Below are 23178 nucleotides of genomic sequence, written 5' to 3'. Positions count from 1 at the left end.
CCCAGTACATCACTGGGGCCAAGCTTCCTGCCATCCAGGATCTCTATACCAGGTGGTGTCAGAGGAAGGCCCTAAAAATTGTCAAAGACTCCAGCCACCCTAGTCATAGACTGTTCTCTCTGCTACCGCACGGCAAACGGTACCGGAGCTCCAAGTCCAAGAGGCTTCTAAACAGCTTCTTCCCCCAAGCCATAAGACTCCTGAACATCTAATCAAATGGCCTCCCAGAATATTTGGATTGCCCCCCCCCCTCTTTTACACAGCTGCTACTCTCTGCTGTTATCGTCTATGCATAGTCATTTTAATAACTCCACCTACATGTATATATTACCTCAACTATTCGGTGCCCCTGCACATTGACTCTGTACCGGTACCCCCCTGTATATAGTCTCACTATTATTGTTTTACTGCTGCTGCTTTACTTGCTACTTTTATTTCTTATTCTCATCCATATATATTTTTTAACTGCGTTGTTCGTTAGGGGCTCGTAAGTAGGCATTTTACTGTAAGTAGGTATTCACTGTAATACCTGTTGTATTTGGCGCATGTGATGAATAACATTTGATTTGGTTTGATACTGGCAAAATATGGCAAGGCCATTACTTAGATTTGACAGTATTAAAGGCAACTTCGCTGTTCTACTTCTACAACATGACATTTACTTTATATAGTAGAGCCGTATAGTCCTGAACCAGTTCCTTATTCATAGCCTGGTGAACTTTCGGCTGTGGAACTTTTGGCTCTATAATCGCATTAGCTTTCTGGAGTGGAGCACAACACCTAAGCCCTCAGTTGGGTTCTGTCAATTAATTGGCTTCATTTAGGACTTTGTCTTGAGCGTGAGAAATCTCTGGATTAGGATGTAGGTTGACAGATTCACTGACAGGAGAACATCTCCTTACTGGATCACACACACCTTGGGATGAGTTTGCTCTAATAGGGCTGAGACGAACAATGTCTTTTCTCACGAATACAACTTCTAGAATTTGGAGGTATGTCATATTGAATGTCCCTGTATGTAATCATCATTTATCCTCCAAAAGGGACTTTACTTCTGTTGCCACTCTATGCGTGGTAGCAGCACTATCATTTGCTCAAGGTTCAAGAGCAGTAAGCTGTGTATAGGCACTTATACTGTATGTTTGCAAACCAATGGCACAGCTGTCCATTGCCCCTTGAAAGCATCCTCAAGCACCGTTTACTGTAAAAGAATGCATGGCTGAATGTCTGATGTACTGTAAGAGGAGCCTGGAAATATCCATGAAATGGAAAACCATAGAAAAACGTAGAATGTTCTAGTTCTGTGGGGCAAATATTTATTTGATGAGTTTTGATAAGGCTTAGGATACAGCTGTTATTTATTTTGTTTGTTTATGAATGCACTAGTACATTGACATTTTAGTCATTTAGCAGACACTCTTATTGAGCGACTTAAAATAAGCCCATTCACCTTAAGGTACAGTAGCTAGGTGAGACAACCACATATCACAGTCATAGTGAGTACATTTGTCCTCAATAAAGTACAGTGCCTTGCGAAAGTATTCGGCCCCCTTGAACTTTGCGACCTTTTGCCACATTTCAGGCTTCAAACATAAAGATATAAAACTGTATTTTTTTGTGAAGAATCAACAACAAGTGGGACACAATCATGAAGTGGAACGACATTTATTGGATATTTCAAACTTTTTTAACAAATCAAAAACTGAAAAATTGGGCGTGCAAAATTATTCAGCCCCCTTAAGTTAATACTTTGTAGCGCCACCTTTTGCTGCGATTACAGCTGTAAGTCGCTTGGGGTATGTCTCTATCAGTTTTGCACATCGAGAGACTGAAATTTTTTCCCATTCCTCCTTGCAAAACAGCTCGAGCTCAGTGAGGTTGGATGGAGAGCATTTGTGAACAGCAGTTTTCAGTTCTTTCCACAGATTCTCGATTGGATTCAGGTCTGGACTTTGACTTGGCCATTCTAACACCTGGATATGTTTATTTTTGAACCATTCCATTGTAGATTTTGCTTTATGTTTTGGATCATTGTCTTGTTGGAAGACAAATCTCAGTCCCAGTCTCAGGTCTTTTGCAGACTCCATCAGGTTTTCTTCCAGAATGGTCCTGTATTTGGCTCCATCCATCTTCCCATCAATTTGAACCATCTTCCCTGTCCCTGCTGAAGAAAAGCAGGCCCAAACCATGATGCTGCCACCACCATGTTTGACAGTGGGGATGGTGTGTTCAGGGTGATGAGCTGTGTTGCTTTTACGCCAAACATAACGTTTTGCATTGTTGCCAAAAAGTTCAATTTTGGTTTCATCTGACCAGAGCACCTTCTTCCACATGTTTGGTGTGTCTCCCAGGTGGCTTGTGGCAAACTTTATCCAACACTTTTTATGGATATCTTTAAGAAATGACTTTCTTCTTGCCACTCTTCCTCAAAGGCCAGATTTGTGCAATATACGACTGATTGTTGTCCTATGGACAGAGTCTCCCACCTCAGCTGTAGATCTCTGCAGTTCATCCAGAGTGATCATGGGCCTCTTGGCTGCATCTCTGATCAGTCTTCTCCTTGTATGAGCTGAAAGTTTAGAGGGACGGCCAGGTCTTGGTAGATTTTCAGTGGTCTGATACTCCTTCCATTTAAATATTATCGCTTGCACAGTGCTCCTTGGGATGTTTAAAGCTTGGGAAATATTTTTGTATCCAAATCCGGCTTTAAACTTCTTCACAACAGTATCTCGGACCTGCCTGGTGTGTTCCTTGTTCTTCATGATGCTCTCTGCGCATTTAACGGACCTCTGAGACTATCACAGTGCAGGTGCATTTATACGGAGACTTGATTACACACAGGTGGATTGTATTTATCATCATTAGTCATTTAGGTCAACATTGGATCATTCAGAGATCCTCACTGAACTTCTGGAGAGAGTTTGCTGCACTGAAAGTAAAGGGGCTGAATAATTTTGCACGCCCAATTTTTCAGTTTTTGATTTGTTAAAAAAGTTTGAAATATCCAATAAATGTCGTTCCACTTCATGATTGTGTCTCACTTGGTGTTGATTCTTCACAAAAAAATACAGTTTTATATCTTTATGTTTGAAGCCTGAAATGTGGCAAAAGGTCGCAAAGTTCAAGGGGGCCGAATACTTTCGCAAGGCACTGTAGCTATGAAAGTAGGCTTCATTCAGGTCGTCTTGGCTCTTACTAATATGTAGAGTTTTAGCATTATTCAAATTAAACTTTTATTAAATGTTGTTTCTGTTTCCTGTGTTCCAGAGTATCAGAGCCTCTGGGGTAGTTCTATTGGAGGCCATCCTGACTGGAGCACTGCTTCTCTACTTTCCGGTGAGTCACTGTGTGTGTGTGTGTGTGTGTGTGTGTGTGTGTGTGTGTGTGTGTGTGTGTGTGTGTGTGTGTGTGTGTGTGTAGGAGGGGGGTTATTTACTATCTATAGTATGATTGGCCTCTGCCCTTATTATTTAAAAGTTTAGGACAAAGTTAGTATGTGACAAAAAGTTGCCATTCAGTTTAACCTTTGATCCAGACCATATATTAATTCAACAACACACAAAAACAACTTTTTTTTGACAAGACTAATGCGGCATGAAGGCTGCCATGGAAAGTTGACTTGGTCAGTTCATAGAAAACCGTTCATAAATCACAGTGCCTTGTTTTGGAGGGTTTCTACAGAGTAGAGTTAAACAGTGTTTCTTTGTTTGGCGGAGACAAACATCCTGGGGCTCTCCTCTGACCTCCTGCTAGCTGTATGCTGCTAATCTGCCCAATGAACCCAGCAACCTGTGAAATATACCATCTGTTGACCAGCCACTCATGTTAAATGTGTGCAGCACCTATTCAGACCTTAGCAAGTCTCCTATTCAATTACATTACATTTGCTAACACATTTCTTCACAATAAGGATGGTTGACATTAACGGCCTAGAACCTTATTTGACACATGTTACATCACTCATAACAGATGTTATACCATTCTAATTGTAGAAACTCAGAGAAACGATCAACTATACTAGATTACGTATCATTAAGAGCAAACGATACAATTTAGAGGCAGATGAAAATAACCAAATAACCAGAGTTTCTATTTGAAGCGTCCGATTATTTCCACAGATGACCGAGCCTCAGGGCGTCTCCACATAACATTGATTTACGCAGATGTATTGTTATGTCTTAGTCAGTGGTGCCCCGGGCCTCTGGGTGATTGCAATTTAGTGGTGATCGCAGCGAGCTATGGGCTTAGCATAGCCACGAAGGGTAAATTAAAGTGAACTGATTTAGAGCAGCTCGCTAATCAATGCAATTAGCCAGTGACAAGGAAAGTAATCATCTTTGAAATTGCAATGAAATAGGGAGCAAAAGCAGGGGTTGGTTGGATGGGGTTGGGGTCGTCTGTGATTGGATGGACAACGTCAGTCCTGTTGGAGGATTGGTGAACGAGCAGGAAGTGGGCATTTCTCAGATGGAAATTAAAAAATGGAAATTACAACAACAAATTCATTGAAAACTGTGGTTGAAAAATTGCTCCATGTCTTTTGTTTCCATTGAAATGGAATGGACCACAATTCTTATGTAACACCATTTTGGAAAACATCTTCCATTATCAAAATGAGCCATCCCAATTGAAGACTGAACATATTGGAAGGCTGAGGAAATTATTTATACCCATATTTTATGTATTGAAATCCAAGTCACCACAAGACCTCCTTGTCTCATTTTGATATGCTGTCTTTCAGTCCCTTTATATGAAAATGGTTCCTTTCTGCTCGAGTCCATTGTCTACGCAGCACGCTATATTGATCTCCAGCCTGATCCCTTTGCATGTCTCCTTTGTGAATCTCACATGAGCCTTCCTTCCTGCCTGCTAGGGCGAGTCGCATCACTCCCAATCTAAATATAGATTCAGAAGTATTCCACCGCTGCTGCTGCTTCTATTTTAAATAATTCCAGTGTTATTAAGGAGCAAGGAGATGCATCTCATCCCAGCGCTCTCTTGGCATTCCGTTCTTTGGAGTAATGCAATTTCCCCCCCTTTCCCCCCTTCTCCTCAGTGTGTCACATGCAATAACTTCAGTCCCTGCCCAGAATAAGGCAGGAGGAGAGACAGGGAGCGAGCGGAAAAAAGGAGAGAAAGGAAATTACGGGAGTGCCAATGCTGGCTATTTATGTTTGGCTGTGTGGAGATGAGAAAGGAGGGAACAGACACATAACTTGTGTGATCTGTGCATTAGCTTTCCGGCTATGTCTTTTTCTCTTATTCAGGTGGCTCGAAAGCCTGAGATTGGAGTAAAGTGACAGTTTGGATTGCTATTTCTCATCATTTTCAAAATGCCACCAAGTTTCTCAATCAAGGGGGCATATATTCAGATAGAATCATTTGTGGGATTCTCGCTCACTCATTCACTCACTCACAATTCTCTCCTCCCTTTATTCACTGTTGGTAGCTCCATCTCTCTTTCTTTCGTTTCCTGTCTTCTCCTCCCCCACAGTGTTTTGTGCTGCTCCCTCTCCCAGCCCATCTGTGTCTGTGCCACTGAGACCCCCCGTCTTTCCCTCTCCCCCCGCCTGGGTACCCCATCAGAGACTCTGGGCTTTTACTCTGCTGCCTTCCTGTTGCTTCACACACATACACTCACAAACATGTACACACACTCACGCATGCATATACTCTCTCTCCCTCTCTCCCCCTCTCTCCCCCTCTCTCTCTCTCTCTCTCTCTCTCTCTCTCTCTCTCTCTCTCTCATACACACACACACACACACACACACACTCCACCCCACCCTCCTTCTCCTCCTCCTCCACCTGTCTGCTTGCGTCTCTCCACTCCTCCTCCATCTCAGGCCTTCCCCAGTCCCCATGTAGTGCAGGGCAGACAGACATAGCGTCACAGCACATCAGGGGGCTAATGAGAAACAGTATGTCTGAGGGATAATGCATCCTGACCTGTCAGGCCATGAAACACAGCCCGCCTGGCATCGCCTGCCCCCTTCCTGCTTCCTATCCCAGCTGCTCCGACACTTTCAATCTGCCTTAAGTGGATCTGTTGTGGGTGGAGGGTGAAGTGGCGGGTTTTGGAGCCCCCCCGCCCACCCCAACCGCCAGATCGTGTGCCTCCCTGCTTCCCTGCTTCCCTGCAAAAGTGCTGAGGCGTAGGGCTCATCCAAAACCCACAGATGCTCTCTGAGTAGAACGTTAGGGGTTAGATAAACTTGTGCAATTGGGGTGCTTGGTGTGTTTACAGAGAAAGAGGAACTTAAGAGAGTGAGATTGAACATAGATGGAAGAGCATGAAAGAGGGTTGGACAAACACAGTACATTGACTTAGGTCGACCAGTCAAATCAAATCAAAATCAAATCAAATTGTATTAGTCACATGCGTCGAATACAACTGGTGTAGACCTTACAATGAAATACTTACTTACGAGCCCCTAACCAACAATGCAGTTTAAAAAAAATATGGATAAGAATAAGAAATAAAAGTAACAAGTAATTAATGAGCAGCAGTAAAATAACAATAGTGAGACTATATACAGGGGGGTACCGGTACAGAGTCAATGTGCGGAGGCACCTGATAGTTGAGGTAATATGTACATGTAGGTAGAGTTACTAAAGTGACTATGCAAAGATGACAAGAACAGAGAATAGCTGCGGTGTAAAAGAGGGTGGGGGGTGGGACAATGCAAATAGTCTTAGATGTTCAGGAGACTAACGGCTTGGGGGTAGAAGCTGTTTAGAAGCCTCTTGGACCTAGACTTGGAGCTCCGGTACCGCTTGCCGTACATCTATGACTAGGGTGGTTGGAATCTTTGACAATTTTTAGGGCCTTCCTCTGACACCGCCTGGTATAGAGGTCCTGGATGGCAGGAAGCTTGACCCCAGTGATGTACTGGGCAGTACACACTACCATCTGTAGTGCATTGCGGTCAGAGGCCGAGCAGTTGCCATACCAGGCAGTGATGTAACCAGTCAGGATGCTCTCGATGGTGCAGCTGTAGAACCTTTTGAGGATATGAGGACCCATGCCAAATCTTTTCAGTATCCTGAGGGGGAATAGGTTTTGTCGTGCCCTCTTCACGACTGTCTTGATGTGCTTGGACCATGTTAGTTTGTTGGTGATGTGGATACCAGGGAACTTGAAGCTCTCAACCTGCTCCACCACAGCCCCATTGATGAGAATGGGAGCGTGCTCTGTCCTCTTTTTCCTGTAGTCCACAATCATCTCCTTTGTCTTGATCACATTGAGGAAGAAGTTGTTGTCCTGGCACCACACGACCAGGTCTCTGACCTCCTCCCTATAGGCTGTCTCGTCGTTGTCTGTGATCAGAACTACCATCATTGTGTCATCGGCAAACTTAATGATGATGTTGGAGTCGTGGATCTGTTAGGGCGGTATGCAAATTGGAGTGGGTCTATGTTTTGTGGGATAATGGTGTTGATGTGAGCCATGACCAGCCTTTCAAAGCACTTCATTGCTACAGTGAGTGCTACGGGTCGGTAGTCATTTAGGCAGGTTACCTTAGTGTTCTTGGGCACAGGGACTATGGTGCTCTGCTTAAAACATGTTGGTATTACAGACTTGGACAGGGAGAGGTTGAAAATGTCAGTGAAGACACTTGAAAGTTGGTCAGCACATGCTTGCAGTACACGTTCTTGTAATCCGTCTGGTCCTGCAGCCTTGTGAATGTTGACCTGTTTAAAGGTCTTACTCACATCGGCTGCGGAGAGCGTGATCACATAGTCTTCCGGAACAGCTGGTGCTCTCATGCATGTTTTAGTGTTTTTTTGCCTCGAAGCGAGCATAGAAGTAGTGTAGCTTGTCTGGTAGGCTCGTGTCACTGGGAAGTTCTGTGCTTTCCTTTGTAGTCTGTAATGGTTTGCAAGCCCTGCCACATCTGACGAGTGTTAGTGCCGATGTAGTACGATACGACCTTAGTCCTGTATTGACGTTTACCAATTTGGTGGTTCGTCGGAGGGCATAACGGGATTCCTTATAAGCTTCCGGGTTAGATTCCCGCTCCTTGAAAGTGGCAGCTCTAGCCTTTAGCTCAGTATGGATGTTGCCTGTAATCCATGGCTTCTGGTTGTGGTATGTACATACGGTCACTGTGGGGATGATGTCATCGATGCACTTCAAATCAAATCAAATCAAATCAAATTTTATTTGTCACATACACATGGTTAGCAGATGTTAATGCGAGTGTAGCGAAATGCTTGTGCTTCTAGTTCCGACAATGCAGTAATAACCAACAAGTAATCTAACTAACAATTCCAAAACTACTGTCTTATACACAGTGTAAGGGGATAAAGAATATGTACATAAGGATATATGAATGAGTGATGGTACAGAGCAGCATAGGCAGGATACAGTAGATGGTATCGAGTACAGTATATACATGAGGTGAGTATGTAAACAAAGTGGCATAGTTAAAGTGGCTAGTGATACATGTATTACATAAGGATGCAGTCGATGATATAGAGTGCAGTATATACGTATGCATATGAGATGAATAATGTAGGGTAAGTAACATTATATAAGGTAGCATTGTTTAAAGTGGCTAGTGATATATTTACATCATTTCCCATCAATTCCCACTATTAAAGTGGCTGGAGTTGAGTCAGTGTCAGTGTCAGTGTGTTGGCAGCAGCCACTCAATGTTAGTGGTGGATGTTTAACAGTCTGATGGCCTTGAGATAGAAGCTGTTTTTCAGTCTCTCGGTCCCAGCTTTGATGCACCTGTACTGACCTCGCCTTCTGGATGATAGCGGGGTGAACAGGCAGTGTCTTGGGTGGTTGATGTCCTTGATGATCTTTATGGCCTTCCTGTAACATCGGGTGGTGTAGGTGTCCTGGAGGGCAGGTAGTTTGCCCCCGGTGATGCGTTGTGCAGACCTCACTACCCTCTGGAGAGCCTTACGGTTGTGGGCGGAGCAGTTGCCGTACCAGGCGGTGATACAGCCCGCCAGGATGCTCTCGATTGTGCATATGTAGAAGTTTGTGAGTGCTTTTGGTGACAAACCGAATTTCTTCAGCCTCCTGAGGTTGAAGAGGCGCTGCTGCGCCTTCTTCACGATGCTGTCTGTGTGAGTGGACCAATTCAGTTTGTCTGTGATGTGTATGCCGAGGAACTTAAAACTTGCTACCCTCTCCACTACTGTTCCATCGATGTGGATAGGGGGGTGTTCCCTCTGCTGTTTCCTGAAGTCCACAATCATCTCCTTAGTTTTGTTGACGTTGAGTGTGAGGTTATTTTCCTGACACCACACTCCGAGGGCCCTCACCTCCTCCCTGTAGGCCGTCTCGTCGTTGTTGGTAATCAAGCCTACCACTGTTGTGTCGTCCGCAAACTTGATGATTGAGTTGGAGGCGTGCGTGGCCACGCAGGTGTGGGTGAACAGGGAGTACAGGAGAGGGCTCAGAACGCACCCTTGTGGGGCCCCAGTGTTGAGGATCAGCGGGGTGGAGATGTTGTTGCCTACCCTCACCACCTAGGGGCGGCCCGTCAGGAAGTCCAGTACCCAGTTGCACAGGGCGGGGTCGAGACCCAGGGTCTCGAGCTTGATGACGAGCTTGGAGGGTACTATGGTGTTGAATGCCGAGCTGTAGTCGATGAACAGCATTCTCACATAGGTATTCCTCTTGTCCAGATGGGTTAGGGCAGTGTGCAGTGTGGTTGAGATTGCATCGTCTGTGGACCTATTTGGGCGGTAAGCAAATTGGAGTGGGTCTAGGGTGTAGGTGATATGGTCCTTGACTAGTCTCTCAAAGCACTTCATGATGACGGAAGTGAGTGCTACGGGGCGGTAGTCGTTTAGCTCAGTTACCTTAGCTTTCTTGGGAACAGGAACAATGGTGGCCCTCTTGAAGCATGTGGGAACAGCAGACTGGTATAGGGATTGATTGAATATGTCCGTAAACACACCGGCCAGCTGGTCTGCGCATGCTCTGAGGGCGCGGCTGGGGATGCCGTCTGGGCCTGCAGCCTTGCGAGGGTTAACACGTTTAAATGTCTTACTCACCTCGGCTGCAGTGAAGGAGAGACCGCAAGTTTTCGTTGCAGGCCGTGTCAGTGGCACTGTATTGTCCTCAAAGCGGGCAAAAAAGTGATTTAGTCTGCCTGGGAGCAGGACATCCTGGTCCGTGACTGGGCTGGATTTCTTCCTGTAGTCCGTGATTGACTGTAGACCCTGCCACATGCCTCTTGTGTCTGAGCCGTTGAATTGAGATTCTACTTTGTCTCTGTACTGACGCTTAGCTTGTTTGACAGCCTTGCGGAGGGAATAGCTGCACTGTTTGTATTCGGTCATGTTACCAGTCACCTTGCCCTGATTAAAAGCAGTGGTTCGCGCTTTCAGTTTCACGCGAATGCTGCCATCAATCCACGGTTTCTGGTTAGGGAATGTTTTAATCGTTGCTATGGGAACGACATCTTCAACGCACGTTCTAATGAACTCGCACACCGAATCAGAGTATTCGTCAATATTGTTATCTGACGCAATACGAAACATGTCCCAGTCCACGTGATGGAAGCAGTCTTGGAGTGTGGAGTCAGCTTGGTCGGACCAGCGTTGGACAGACCTCAGCGTGGGAGCCTCTTGTTTTAGTTTCGTACTTATTAATGAAGCCAATGACTGATGTGGTGTAGTCCTCAATGCCACCGGAGGAATCCTGGAACATATTTCAGTCTGTGCTAGCAAAACAGTCCTGTAGCTTAGCATCTGCTTCATCTGACCACTTTTTATTGATCACATCACTGGAGCTTCCTGCTTTTATTTTTGCTTGTAAGCAGGAATTAGGAGCATAGATTTATGGTCAGATTTGCCAAATGGAGGGTGAGGGAGAGCTTTGTATGTGTATCTGTGTGTGGAGTAAAGGTGGTCCAGTGTTTTTTCCCTCTGGTTGCACATTTAACATGCTGATAGAAATTTGGTAAAACGGATATAAGTTTCCCTGCATTAAAGTCCCCGGCTACTAGGAGTGCCGCCTCTGGGTGAGTATTTTCTTGTTTGCTTATAGCGGAATACAGCTCATTCAATGCTGTCTCAGTGCCAGCATCAGTCTGTGGTGGTATGTAGACAGCTACTAAAAATACAGAACAATTATCTAGGTAGATAGTGGGGTCTATAGCTTATCATGAGATACTCTACCTCGGGCGTGCAAAACTTTGAGACTTCCTTAGATATCATGCACCAGTTGTTATTTACAAAAATACATAGTCCACCACCTCTTGTGTTACCAGACACTGCTGTTCTATCCTGCCAATACAGCTTATAACCAGCCAGCTGTATGTTGATAATGTTGTCGTTCAGCCACGACTCAGTGAAGCATAAGATATTACAGTTTTGAATGTCCCGTTGGTAGTTTAATCTTCCACGTAGGTCATCGATTTTATCCAAAGATTGCACGTTTGCTTGCAGAATGGAAGGAAGTGGGGGTTTATTCGATCATCTATGAATTCTCAGAAAGCAGTCCGCCCTCCAGCACCTTTTTCTCCACCTTCTCTTCACGCAAATGACGGGGATCTGGGCCTGCAGTATATCATTCATGTCGAACTCGTTAACGGAATATGCCAGTCCGTGGTGAGTAATCGCAGTTCTGATGTCCAGAAGTTGTTTTCAGTCATAAGAGACGGTAGCAGCAACATTATGTACAAAATAAGTTACAAAATAAGTTGCAAACAACGCAAAGAAACGAACGGAAAAAAACACAATTGGTTAGGAATACGTAAGACGTCAGCCTTGTTCTCCGGCGCTATCTTTAGTCGCCATCTTTCAACCCTCGCTATTCGTTCCTCTTCTTCCTGAGCGTAGTTTTCATATTCAGTGAGGCCATACAGGGCGGTTGTTTAAAATGCATCTGCTGATTTCCTAATGTGGAGTGTTGAGTTGAGTTTTCACCTCTCGGACAGTAATGTGACAACATGTGAAGTGTGCACAGCTTTCTGAGTTCTGAGTTCTGAGTAACTTGGGGACTTCTGTGTTGGTGACACATATCAAAATGTACAGATTAACATCCTGTATGCACACTGTAAAATGCGGCACATACTCACACAAACAGTCCAATATGTCCCATGTCTCATTGAGAGGGAATATCTCACAGGAAATAGTGGTGAAAAGGAGAAGGTATTGTGGGAGGCCAAGTTGGATGTAATTTACACAAGGCCAACCTCAGGGGGACGAGGGGGAGAAACCATTACCTCGCCCATAGCCACTGGGCCCTCTCATATCATATCATTGGGGAGTAGCTGTCAGCTTTCATATCAAAACAGATTCATTGCCCCTATCCCATACCAACCCCACCTCCCACCCCTCTCTCCCTTTAAGGAATTTACTCGATTAGAGTGGAATAGACAGAGGAGAGGAACGAGATGATGAGACAGAGGAGGGGAATGAGATGATGACCAGAAATGAGAGGATTGAGAGAGATGGATGGATGGAATGGCAGTGGGCATGTCAAAGCAGGGGAAGGGGTGTAATGACATGATACTTTCCTGAGGCTTCAGTCTCACATTATCTCCTTCTCAGATGGAAACAGACAGACATGTTAAATAGCTCATAGGGATTTGTTCTTTTTTTTGTTGCCTCAGGCCCAACACATGTTGACAGTTATCGTTGTATGAGAAGATTGGAATGCCCCACATAGTGAACCGTCTTGCACTAGTTAATGTCTGCTGGTTGGAGCATGGTTCTTGCAATGTTCTAGCAACATTCTGGCAACCAGAGGCGTTTCTAGGATTTGTACACATTCAGGATTGTTATTTTTTTTAGGAGGAAAATGTTATTTTTATAAATGCATTTCTTGCAATTCTGTCACATTACATGACTCGATAAATGACCAAAATTTGTTTTAATAAGGCAAAAATGACTGAAAATGCTATGCTACTCTGACACTGATAACCTGAGCTCAATAAAAATGATATGGTCTTGAATGCAACCAATACAAAAATGTTAGAGTGGAGACAAATTGTAGCCCACAATATTACTTCCATCTGGAGGATTTTTTCCCTTTTCGCCCATGTGAACCTGAGTAAACCCAGTCACTCAGACCCTTAGCCATTTCTGTTTATTGGCACCACACACCATCACGCACTGCCTTGGCTGAATTCAATCTTCTCAACCAAAACTCACACTCGTGAAATGTCATAAGCTTGCAGGGGAGACAGGCAGTCAAAGCAACTGAACCAAGGTGCGATTTGAAGCTTATGAAATTTCATTTTTTTGGGTGTAGATTTGATTTCAAGCACTGCCTGGCTCCCTACAGACATGCTCCCTTTCAACTGAAAGTTAGGATACTACTCTGTAGGAGGAAAAAATAAGGAAAGTGTCACTGGTGACACTTTGCGTGCTGAAAGTCCAATATCTTGAAACCTTGACTGCTGACATGCAAAACACTTTGAGACTGTTTGTTTCAACAGAGGACTAATTTAAAAAAATACCAAAAGATTGTTTTCGAGCTCAGGTCACAACTCCAGAACTGGACTTCAGTGTATTTCCCAGTATCCTTTATGGAGTGCATTGTATTTTATCGTATTCATTCAAATCAAGCTACCATGCAGAATAAAGAACAGGCGGCAGTTCTATTTGTTGTATTTCTATGCCAGACAATTTACTATAGGGTTACTAGTGTATGCGGGAAAGGTGAATAAGAGGTCAAAGGGACAATTGTTTCTTGAACAGATGGTCAGGGGGATGGAACATAATTACACATAATTTGTAGACTGCCCAAACAGATATAATATTTGACTGAAGCATAATAATTTCAAACCTTGTATACAGTCACATACAGCGCATTCGAAAGTATTCAGACCCTTTGACTTTTTCCACATTTTGTTACGTTACAGCCTTATTCTAAAATGTATTAAATAAAACATTTTCCTCATCACTCTATACCCCGTCACATAATACCCCATAATGACAAAGCAAAAATGTTTTTTTTGTCAACTGTGGGACCTAATATAGACAGGTCTTTCCAAATCATGTCCAATCAATTGAATTTACCACAGGTGCACACCAATCAAGCTGTAGAAACATCTCAAGGATGATCAATGGAAGCAGGATTCACCTGAGCCCAATTTCGAGTCTCATAACAAAGGGTCTGAACACTAAATAAGGTTTTTAAAAAAAAATTGTGTGTAGATTACTGAGGATTTTTTATTTATTTAATCCATTTTATAATACGACTGTAGCGTAACAGAATGTGGAAAAAGTCAAGGAGTCTGAATACTTTCCAAAGGCACTGTACCTACTATATAAGTGGGGGTGGGATGCAAGCATTCTAAGGGGGTCTCAGATAAGCACCTGATAAGGTTTTAATCCTGTTAGTATTATGGTGATGAGGTTATTGGCATTTGACCTTTGTGACACAGGAAATCCTTCAGGGGTTCAACGGTTAGTTACCAGTGGTTGAGATTGAATGAAAATATTAGCTTTTTGGAGTGGTTCACCGATGAAGCGGAACTTCATTGGAAATGTATTGACATTACATACAGTAGTTGAATGAATTAAGTGATGGTCGCAGTCAGTAATCACACCTGCAATCTCTTGTGGGAAACACATAAAAAAAACACAAACACACACAACCCCCCCAACACACACACACACACACACACACACACACACACACACACACACACACACACACACACACACACACACACACACACACAGTCAGTTCAGTTGTTTTATCTAACTAAATAACAGTGGAATCAAATAGCTGACGGGAGATCAATACCCGGGGCCACACGTCCTGACCTTGACAGGAAGGAAGGGGTCCATGTGGGGGATCGATCCCTCAGGTACTCACCCCCCTCCAAGCATCTATCAATACCACCTCTCCATCTCATTTACATGTTTATAGTCTACAGACTATAAGTCAATTACATAAAGGCCTGTCATGCCAAATAGTGTCCCCTTGCCAAAAAGTCCCACCCCCCCTTTTTGTCACAATGGGATTCGATAAACTATTAGCGGCCCATTCTCTGGTGGTCAAAGGCTATGTTGTTGTGATCTCAGAACTCTATCTCAGTGTCTCATGTGGTCAATAGCTCCCTCCTCACCTCCCACTGTAGCACGGCTAACTCCTAAAGGGCACCAAATTCCCTACATAGTACAATATGGCCCTGGTCAAAAGTAGTGCACTTCGTAGGACATATGGTGTCATTTGGGACAAACCCAGGGTTTCACACGTGGCTGTTAAAAAACAACATGGAACAGTCCTACTCAATAGACTACTGAGAGAAATGAGTTGACGGGAACTACCCTGGTGCGATTGGATTACTGTTACAGCGCTAGTTGGTGGTTAATTGGGACGGCAGGTAGCCTAAGCACATTGGGCCAGTTACCGAAATGTTGCTGGTTTAAATCCCCTTGCCGACTAGGTGAAAAATCTGTTTGTGTGCCCTTGAGCAAGGCACTTAACCCTAATTGCTCCTGTAAGTTGCTCTGGATAAGAGATTTTGCTAAAATTGGATTTGTTTAGACATTTTTATTGTTTTGTTATTGTGTATTGTTTGACATTCACTGCATTGCTAGGAGCCAGTTACATAAGCATTTTGCTTCACCTGCTAAAACATCTGCTAAAATATGTAGGTGACCAATAAACTTAGATTTGACTGTTTGAATGAGCTTCATTCTATAGAGTTGTCTTAGTCTGTTCATTCCCACCTTTGTGACTGGGATGCTGAGAAAAGCGAGTGGATTTGGGAGGCCAACAACAGTAAAGTCAGCATTATAGACTTATTGCCATCAATACGTTTGTTTATCCATTTGTATCAAGCCTCGAGTTGTACAATCTGACACAGTCAGCTCGTCAGCAGGGCTCTCTACTGTACTGTAGCACAATGACGTTCTCAAGACCCACAGGCCTTTGTGAAGGAAGCACAGCAGTCAAAGAATCCCAGCTAATGTACACGGGTGCAAAAAACCAAATCACTCCCGCTGGAATAGAAAGATATGAATGCATTCTAACTACGCTTTCAACTGACAAACGCTGGTTTTGAGATCCCAGTACTATGATGCAGTGATGAGCAACAATAGGAGTGTTCATTCAGGAAAGGTGGTCATTAACACTGGAATGAGAGCATGATTCATGCATGGTGCATTATGATCTTTCTCTCTCCTTTCTTTCTTTCTTTCTTTCTTTTTTTCTTTCTCTCTCTCTCTCTTCCTCTCACTCTGTCATCTCACTCGCTGCCTCTCTCTCTACTTCCCTCTGCCGAGCTTATATTGCCTTGAACAACGTTTGAGCAACAAACTGAGGTGGTTTAATGGGGCGAAGCTAGCGTATGTCGATGTCTAGCACGTTAAGTGAAAGTTGTGGGCTCTTTCAGACTGTGTTGATTGACAAAAGTGTTATTATCAAACTCATCCCTGTTTCCACTTGTGTCTGTGTTCAAACACTTACTGACAGGTTCTCTACTCCACCCATGCTCTTATTGTGTTCTGTAGAAAGAAGAACAAGTAGTGCTCTAGGGACAGACTTAAGGTAGATAAGTGCTTAAAAATATATAAATGGTGAAATCACAATAAGAACTTCTAAGAAAATACTATGAGAGTAATTATGAGAACAAACTATGTATCCTATCATACATGTAGGTGGTCAATGAGTAGTCATCATCATAGCTTATGGGAGATTCCACCCCAGGAAGGCCCGAAAATATTTTGTTATCTCCGATTGTTCTGGCAATTCTCACATAGAAATGTAATTGGGAGGGAAGGATGTTAGACATGCTTTTTACATTTGTATCGCAAACCACAAACCTATACATGCCTCCAGTAAGACCCTATGATCTGTGAACCATACGATACAGAAAACAACTTGGTGTCATTATACTTATAAATATGAATATCTCAAAACTACCACTTTTTGATTCTGATTATTTTGAGACATGTTGTTTGAAAAAACATACTCTTCAAAACATGTCACATTTCCAGAGCGGGCTCTCTGCTACTTTTGCACCATTTTGTCGTAACAATCACAGCCTTCCTTTAAGAATACACATTCAGAAAATCACCAGCAGAGAGTTTCCTTTAAATCCATCTTCCCATCCACTGTGTTGGTGGTGCTCATAACATGTATCAGAACTTGAAAAGTAGCAAAGAGCCCACTCTGGAAATGTGATGCACTTATAGAGTATATTGTTTAAAACAATACGTCAAAAACATTTACAAAATCCAGGGGCGGCAGGTAGCCTAGTGGTTAGAGCGTTGGGCCGGTAACCGAAAGGTTGCTAGATTGAATCCCTGAGCTGCAATGGTAAAAGTCTGCCGTTCTGCTCCTGAACAAGGCAGTTAACCCACTGTTCCTAGACCGTCATTGTAAATTATAATTTGTTCTTAACTGACTTGCCTAGTTAAATAAAGGTTCAATTAAAAACATTATTAAAAAAGGGTACTTTTGAGATATGAACATTTTTATTGTTGAATAAAATTAATGTGAAAAAATAGCATTTCAGAATCTAGACCTACTCCATATGTTAGAGCACCCTAAAGGGAGTATAATGACACGAAGATGGTGTCTGTATCATGTACGCTTCACAGATCATCAGGTCTTACAGAAGGCATGTATAGGTCTAAAAAGGGCCTAATATGGCCACTTTAATCATGGTCTTCTCCCCCCCAAAAATTGTGACACAAACGTAAAAACCATGTCAAACATCCTGTTTCGTAATGAGAGAATTCTATTTGAGAATTTCCAGAACAATCTGAGATACCCATAATATTACTGGACCACGCTGGCATGGAATCGCCCTATACTGTAAATGGAGCCTTGATAGTCACGGTAGACATTCTAGAGATGAGTGTGTGTTGATAATGCTCTCCAGGATATTGATGTCTGTTAGAAAAGTATAAGGTAGACTACCCCTCCCCCCACCCATACACATCTCCCACACACAAACAACACCCGATCCCCTCCCTCTTCCCCCAGAGCGGAGTCCAAGGTTCCGAGCACTCAGCATTGATTATTAATAGAAGGTTTTAAAACAGAGGAAGGGAGAGGAATTGTCCTCCTCTTTATGCATACTGGAATTAACACCCACTTGTCAAAGCATCAGGGCTTTCCTTTTTCCCAGAACTGATGCAGTCTGAAGAAAGTGCAGTTCAACAGTGTGTTGCTAGCCTAATGGCTCTCTGCTGAATAGGAAATTGTGTGTGTTTGTGTATGTGTGTGTGTGTGCATGCTTGCGTTTTGGTGTGTGTGTGTGTGTGTGTGTGTGTGTGTGTAGGTAAGTAGGTAGCAGTGCATGGCGATGGTAAGAGAGAGATGTGTGGGGGGTAGAGGATATCATATTGGATATCTGAGACGTAGCTACAGAGTAGAGTGGAGAATCCAGGAGGGAGACATTTTGGACCTTGTGTTTCGGCCAAGTCATCTCCTCTCATTGTTTTGGAATAGGAAATTAGAGCCTTGTAAAATTCTCTTGCATGAGTAACTATGAACAATTATTTTTTAAGCCTTGAGACAATTGAGACATGGATTGTGTATGTGTGCCATTCAGAGGGTGAATGGGTAAGACAAAAGATTTAAGTGTCTTTGAACGGGGTATAGTAGTAAGTGCCAGGCGCACCGGTTTGTGTCAAGAACTGCAACACTACTGGGTTTTTCACACTCAACAGTTTCCCGTATGTATCAGGAATGGTCCACAACCCAAAGGACATCCAGCCAACTTGACACAACCTTGGGAAGCATTTGGGTCAACATGGCCACAGTAGTCATCATCACATTGCTTTAAAAAAAAAGGTAAATCATTGATCAAATCATGAATACTATTACAGTGTACGAGTAAAGTCGGTTCAGTGTCAGTTGTGGCATCCTGCAGAGGCAAACCTTATACAGCCACATCACGTCATCACGAATTCACTGGGTATTTATGCAGTTTATCTAAAAGGGTGTCATGATCTGTGTTTTCCCATGGTGCATTTTACAAATCATGTGACCTCTTGTGCCTTGTTAATTCCCAATGGACCTGGGCATGCGTCAGCAAGTTGCTCAGTGCCTGCCTCGATCCTTCTCTCCTCGCTCCTTCTCTCTTCTCTCTTCTCTCTCATTCTCTTCTATCACTTGCATTTGGGGAAAGTGGGACTTGAGACCAAATGGCACAACTTTATTTGCGGTCTTTGTGTATTCCCAGGACTAGATTTGGAGTGACATTGGTTTGTTTGTTGTATAAATATTGAGTTACCAGTGCAATTTAAATATACGGTAACATAGTCACGTCATAGTTAAGAAGGAATAGAAAAAAAGCAGACACTAACACATAGGCCTGTGAATTTCCAGGGACCTCGCGAGACGATCTTATCACAATCCTTGTGCCGATTTGATATGTATTACGATCTCACAATTCGGGCCTCCCGAGCGGCACAGTGGTTTAAGGCACTGCATTGCAGTGCTAGAGGAGTTACCACAGACCTGGGTTCATTCCTGGGCTGTGCCACAACCGGCCGCGGCTGGGAATCCCATAGGGACGGTGCACAATTGGCCCAGTGTCATCCGGGTTAGGGTAGGGTTTGGCTGGGGGGCTTTACTTGGCTCATTGCGCCCTAGAGACTCCTTGTGGAGGTTCGGGTGCCTGAAGGCTGTCGCCAGTTGAACGGTCTTTCCTCCAACCCATTGGTGCTTCTGGTTTAAGCTGGTGGGTGTTAAGGAGGTTCATGTTTCGGAGGATGCATGACTCCACCTTTGCCTCTCCTGAGCCCGTTGGGGAGTTGCAGGGATGAGACAAGATGGGGAAATAATAAAAACAAGATTCTCATGATTCTATATGTATAACGATTGGATACGAGTGAATCTATTGCGATTTGATGTTCCAAACATATTGCTGCAGAGGGACAAGTGAGAGCCATGAGAACAGGTTTTGATCAGTCATGGAAATAAAATGGCTGAAAACAACAGACCCGGGTTCATTCCCGGCCATGGGCGGGAGTCTCAAACAAATTGGCTCCCTATTTAAAATAAGATGGAAAAATAAGCTATGAAGGAAAAATACTGCAGTTTTGGTGCAGGCACAGCCAACGAGCGCCAAAATAATATTGAGATATTGTCAAAACGATACATTACGATTTATCGTCAAAAATAATATCCCGATATGTAACAGATTTATCCCCCATCAACACTAAGACAGTTCAATTTAAGAGCCTGGAGCTCTGTAATTACAAGACTGGTCCCCAAAGGACTTTTTCAACTAAAGGAAGTGGCCAACTTCGCATTGCTTCAATCAAAGCAGGTATATTTCAGGAAGAGTAACTGTAGTTAACGTTGTCCCACTTAGTGGCGTGGAGGTTTTGGTTCAAGCCAGTCTACTTTGTTCTGTGTGTTGTTAGCCAGTTTAATTCAGTTCAGTCTGCTCAGTGTTGTCGTTCTGCTTCTGAGCTGCTGCTGATGATGTGGGACTCATCCATCTCCAGTGGGGTCCTTCTCTGTCCTCTGACTGACTCAAACCTAGTGAGCACAAAGGTTACTATGCCTGCGTGCAGCTTCACTAGCCTACTGCTTCTCTGCCTGGGGGGAAATATTAATGCCTCTGCTAATCGGATTAACATGAACTATCCCACATCTGCAATGCACAGATAATTATGTCGCTTCAAATGTTTATTTTCTCGCTTTTAGGTTCTGGATGTTTTTTGGACAATCATCAGTGTTTTTTTCTGTTGTCTGCTAGGCTGGGCATTATTTCAGTGGGTTTCCGGGGCTTATAGCTAACATAGACGAAAGACCGCTTTCCTTGTCTAAAGGGCAATTTTGGTTGTTGTTGCGATGATTCGTGGTTTTCGTATGATTGATTTGTGATTACTGGGCAGTAAATTAAGTTTAGTTATAAACGTCTTTAAAGAGAGTCATAATAAATGATGCTTGTACAGAAAGACTTCCAATACATCCATACTGTAGATATGCATTTAGGACACTGAAGAACAGAGAGACAGTTCAAATGGTACCAAAGTGCAGGAAGCTTAAACCTCATGCACTCATGAAAACACAACTAGGCGCAAACTGGTTGAATCAATGTTGTTCCAATGTAATTTCTCAACCAATTTTGATGTGGGAAAGACGTTGGATTTGAAAAAAGTACAATTGTTTTGTTGGATTCGCGTCCCCATCTCAACCACAAAAATGTAAGTTAAAGAATAGGACTAAATGCACTTAACTTAAAGTTTGATTTGATTTAGTCCCGTTCTTTACTTTGATTCTCGGTTGAGATGGAGACGTGAATCCAACATATCAATTATTAATTTGTAGACAAACTGGAATTAAAGCCAGACGTAATCAGTGTCACAAAAAATACATCTCCTTCAAATGTTGATATTGGACTGTGTTGACAAACCAAACACAACTCAGTAAATAGCCTTAAATTAAGGCTATTTTTTACAAACTAATGTAACAGTATTTATTTAACCTTAAAATGAGTAACACATATATTGCCACATTTGGAGGTTAGCCTACAGTAACTATAAATGTCTTCTTATGTAATCATAGAAAATGTGCATGTTCAAGATTGCATGCAAAGGTCGCAGATCTGTGGAGATCTTCACAATTGCTATAATAATCTGAGCAGAAAAGGCCTTAATCACTCGCACCATGTACTTTTTATGTAATCTCAACTGCATTCCAGGTCATTTGGTTACACTGTTAGATGAAGCACAGTGATAACACATTAAGTTGTTGTATGAATACAAAATAGATTTGAACTTTGCTTTGCTTTTAAATGGTTGAAAGCGCAGTGATACACATTTAGATGACAACTAGACCAAAAATATGACATTGTTTTCCCATTGGAATTTGGCAAATAAAGGTTGAAATCTCATTGATCAACGTCACAACCATATATGACCTATATTTCCACTTTGAATGACTTGGTGTGACCAGCGGGAAGTCTGCACACAGTATAGAGTGTTGGGACTGGGCATCAGACAAGTGTCTGGGGTAACATACTGTGTCTGTTTGGGGATAGAGTCATACAGACATACTGTCTAGGGCTATGGCCAGATGACCTATACTGGGGCGATGGTTAGACACCTTTTCTCACCTAGGAAATGAACACAGAGTCAACGCAATAGAACCCCTACAGAACATTCAACTTTGACTACAACACCCCATACTTTTCCTGATACATCAACAACCAATGGTATTTACTCAGTACCAGTTCTCTCCCCCATCTCTCTCTCTCTCTCGCTCTCTCTCTCTCTTTCACTCTCTCTCTCTTTCCCTCTCTCTCACTCTCTCATGGGCAAATATTGTACATTCGAGTTGTGCAAAGCTCATAGAGACTTAACCAAAAAGACTCACAGCTGTAATCACCGCCAAAGGTGCTTCTACAAAGTATTGACTCTCTCTCTCTCTCTCTCTCTCTCTCTCTCTCTCTCTCTCTCTCTCTCTCTCTCTCTCTCTCTCTCTCTCTCTTTCTCACTCTGTATGTCTGTCTGTCTCACTCTCTCTATCTGTCTCACTCTCTCTGTCTGTCTCACTCTCTCCTCTCCTCTCCTCTCATTTCCTCTCCTAACCATCATTGCACTCAATTATGACCAAACAGTCAGTACTTCAAACACGGCCGAGATGTAATTAATCTACACGGAAGCAGTTTTAGCTAATCAATCCGATGGACTCACATTGGCAGTGAGCATACAGGCTTTATTGGATTATACAGAGTGAGCATTTCCCCCGTTCACACACTACTAAGGGCTAAACCAGGAAGACTCCCGACAGCAGATGCTCGTAGAGGTCCGCAGGAGGCCAAGGCACAGCTGTGCCTCTTTTTCAATTACAGCCCCTCGTCTGGTGCCCGCTGCCTTGTTTTGGAGGGTGTCGATGAGTTTGTGTATGTGCGTATGTGTGTCCATCCCGCCATACATACATACAGTGGGGTCCGAAATGATTGACACCCTTGATAAAGATGAAATAATATATTATAAATAATATAAAGCTATATTGTATGCAACGCTTTTGAGGGAAATTCTAATATTTGATACTAACACAATTGTAATCCTGAATGAATCATGAATGAATCGTGAATAATGATGAGTGAAAAAGTTACAGAGGGTCAAAGATCATACCGCCAAGACATGCTAACCTCCCCTTGTCTTTGGGGTATGATCTTTGACCCTCTGTAACCTTTTCACTCGTCATTATTCACGATTCATTCAAGATTATCTGCAATAATGGTAGCATCTACATTAATCTAGAAGT

General features: G+C 43.1%; 1 protein-coding gene across 1 annotated transcript in view; it reads left to right on the top strand.

Moving 5' to 3' along the window:
- gpr158a (G protein-coupled receptor 158a) overlaps nucleotides 1-23178 on the top strand; it is a 107244-nt gene that overhangs the window by 55066 nt on the left and 29000 nt on the right. The window contains exon 5 of the mRNA XM_021562794.3: nucleotides 3268-3336. Within this exon, the coding sequence (XP_021418469.2) occupies nucleotides 3268-3336 (69 nt within the window). The remainder of the gene's footprint in view (nucleotides 1-3267; nucleotides 3337-23178) is intronic.

This window comes from Oncorhynchus mykiss, chromosome 15 (genome assembly GCF_057628025.1).
Source record: "Oncorhynchus mykiss isolate SJ-2025 chromosome 15, ASM5762802v1, whole genome shotgun sequence".
Lineage (NCBI taxonomy): Eukaryota > Metazoa > Chordata > Actinopteri > Salmoniformes > Salmonidae > Oncorhynchus > Oncorhynchus mykiss.
The sequence above is the reverse complement of the archived record's forward strand: the minus strand, read 5'-3'. Positions and strand labels throughout refer to the sequence as shown.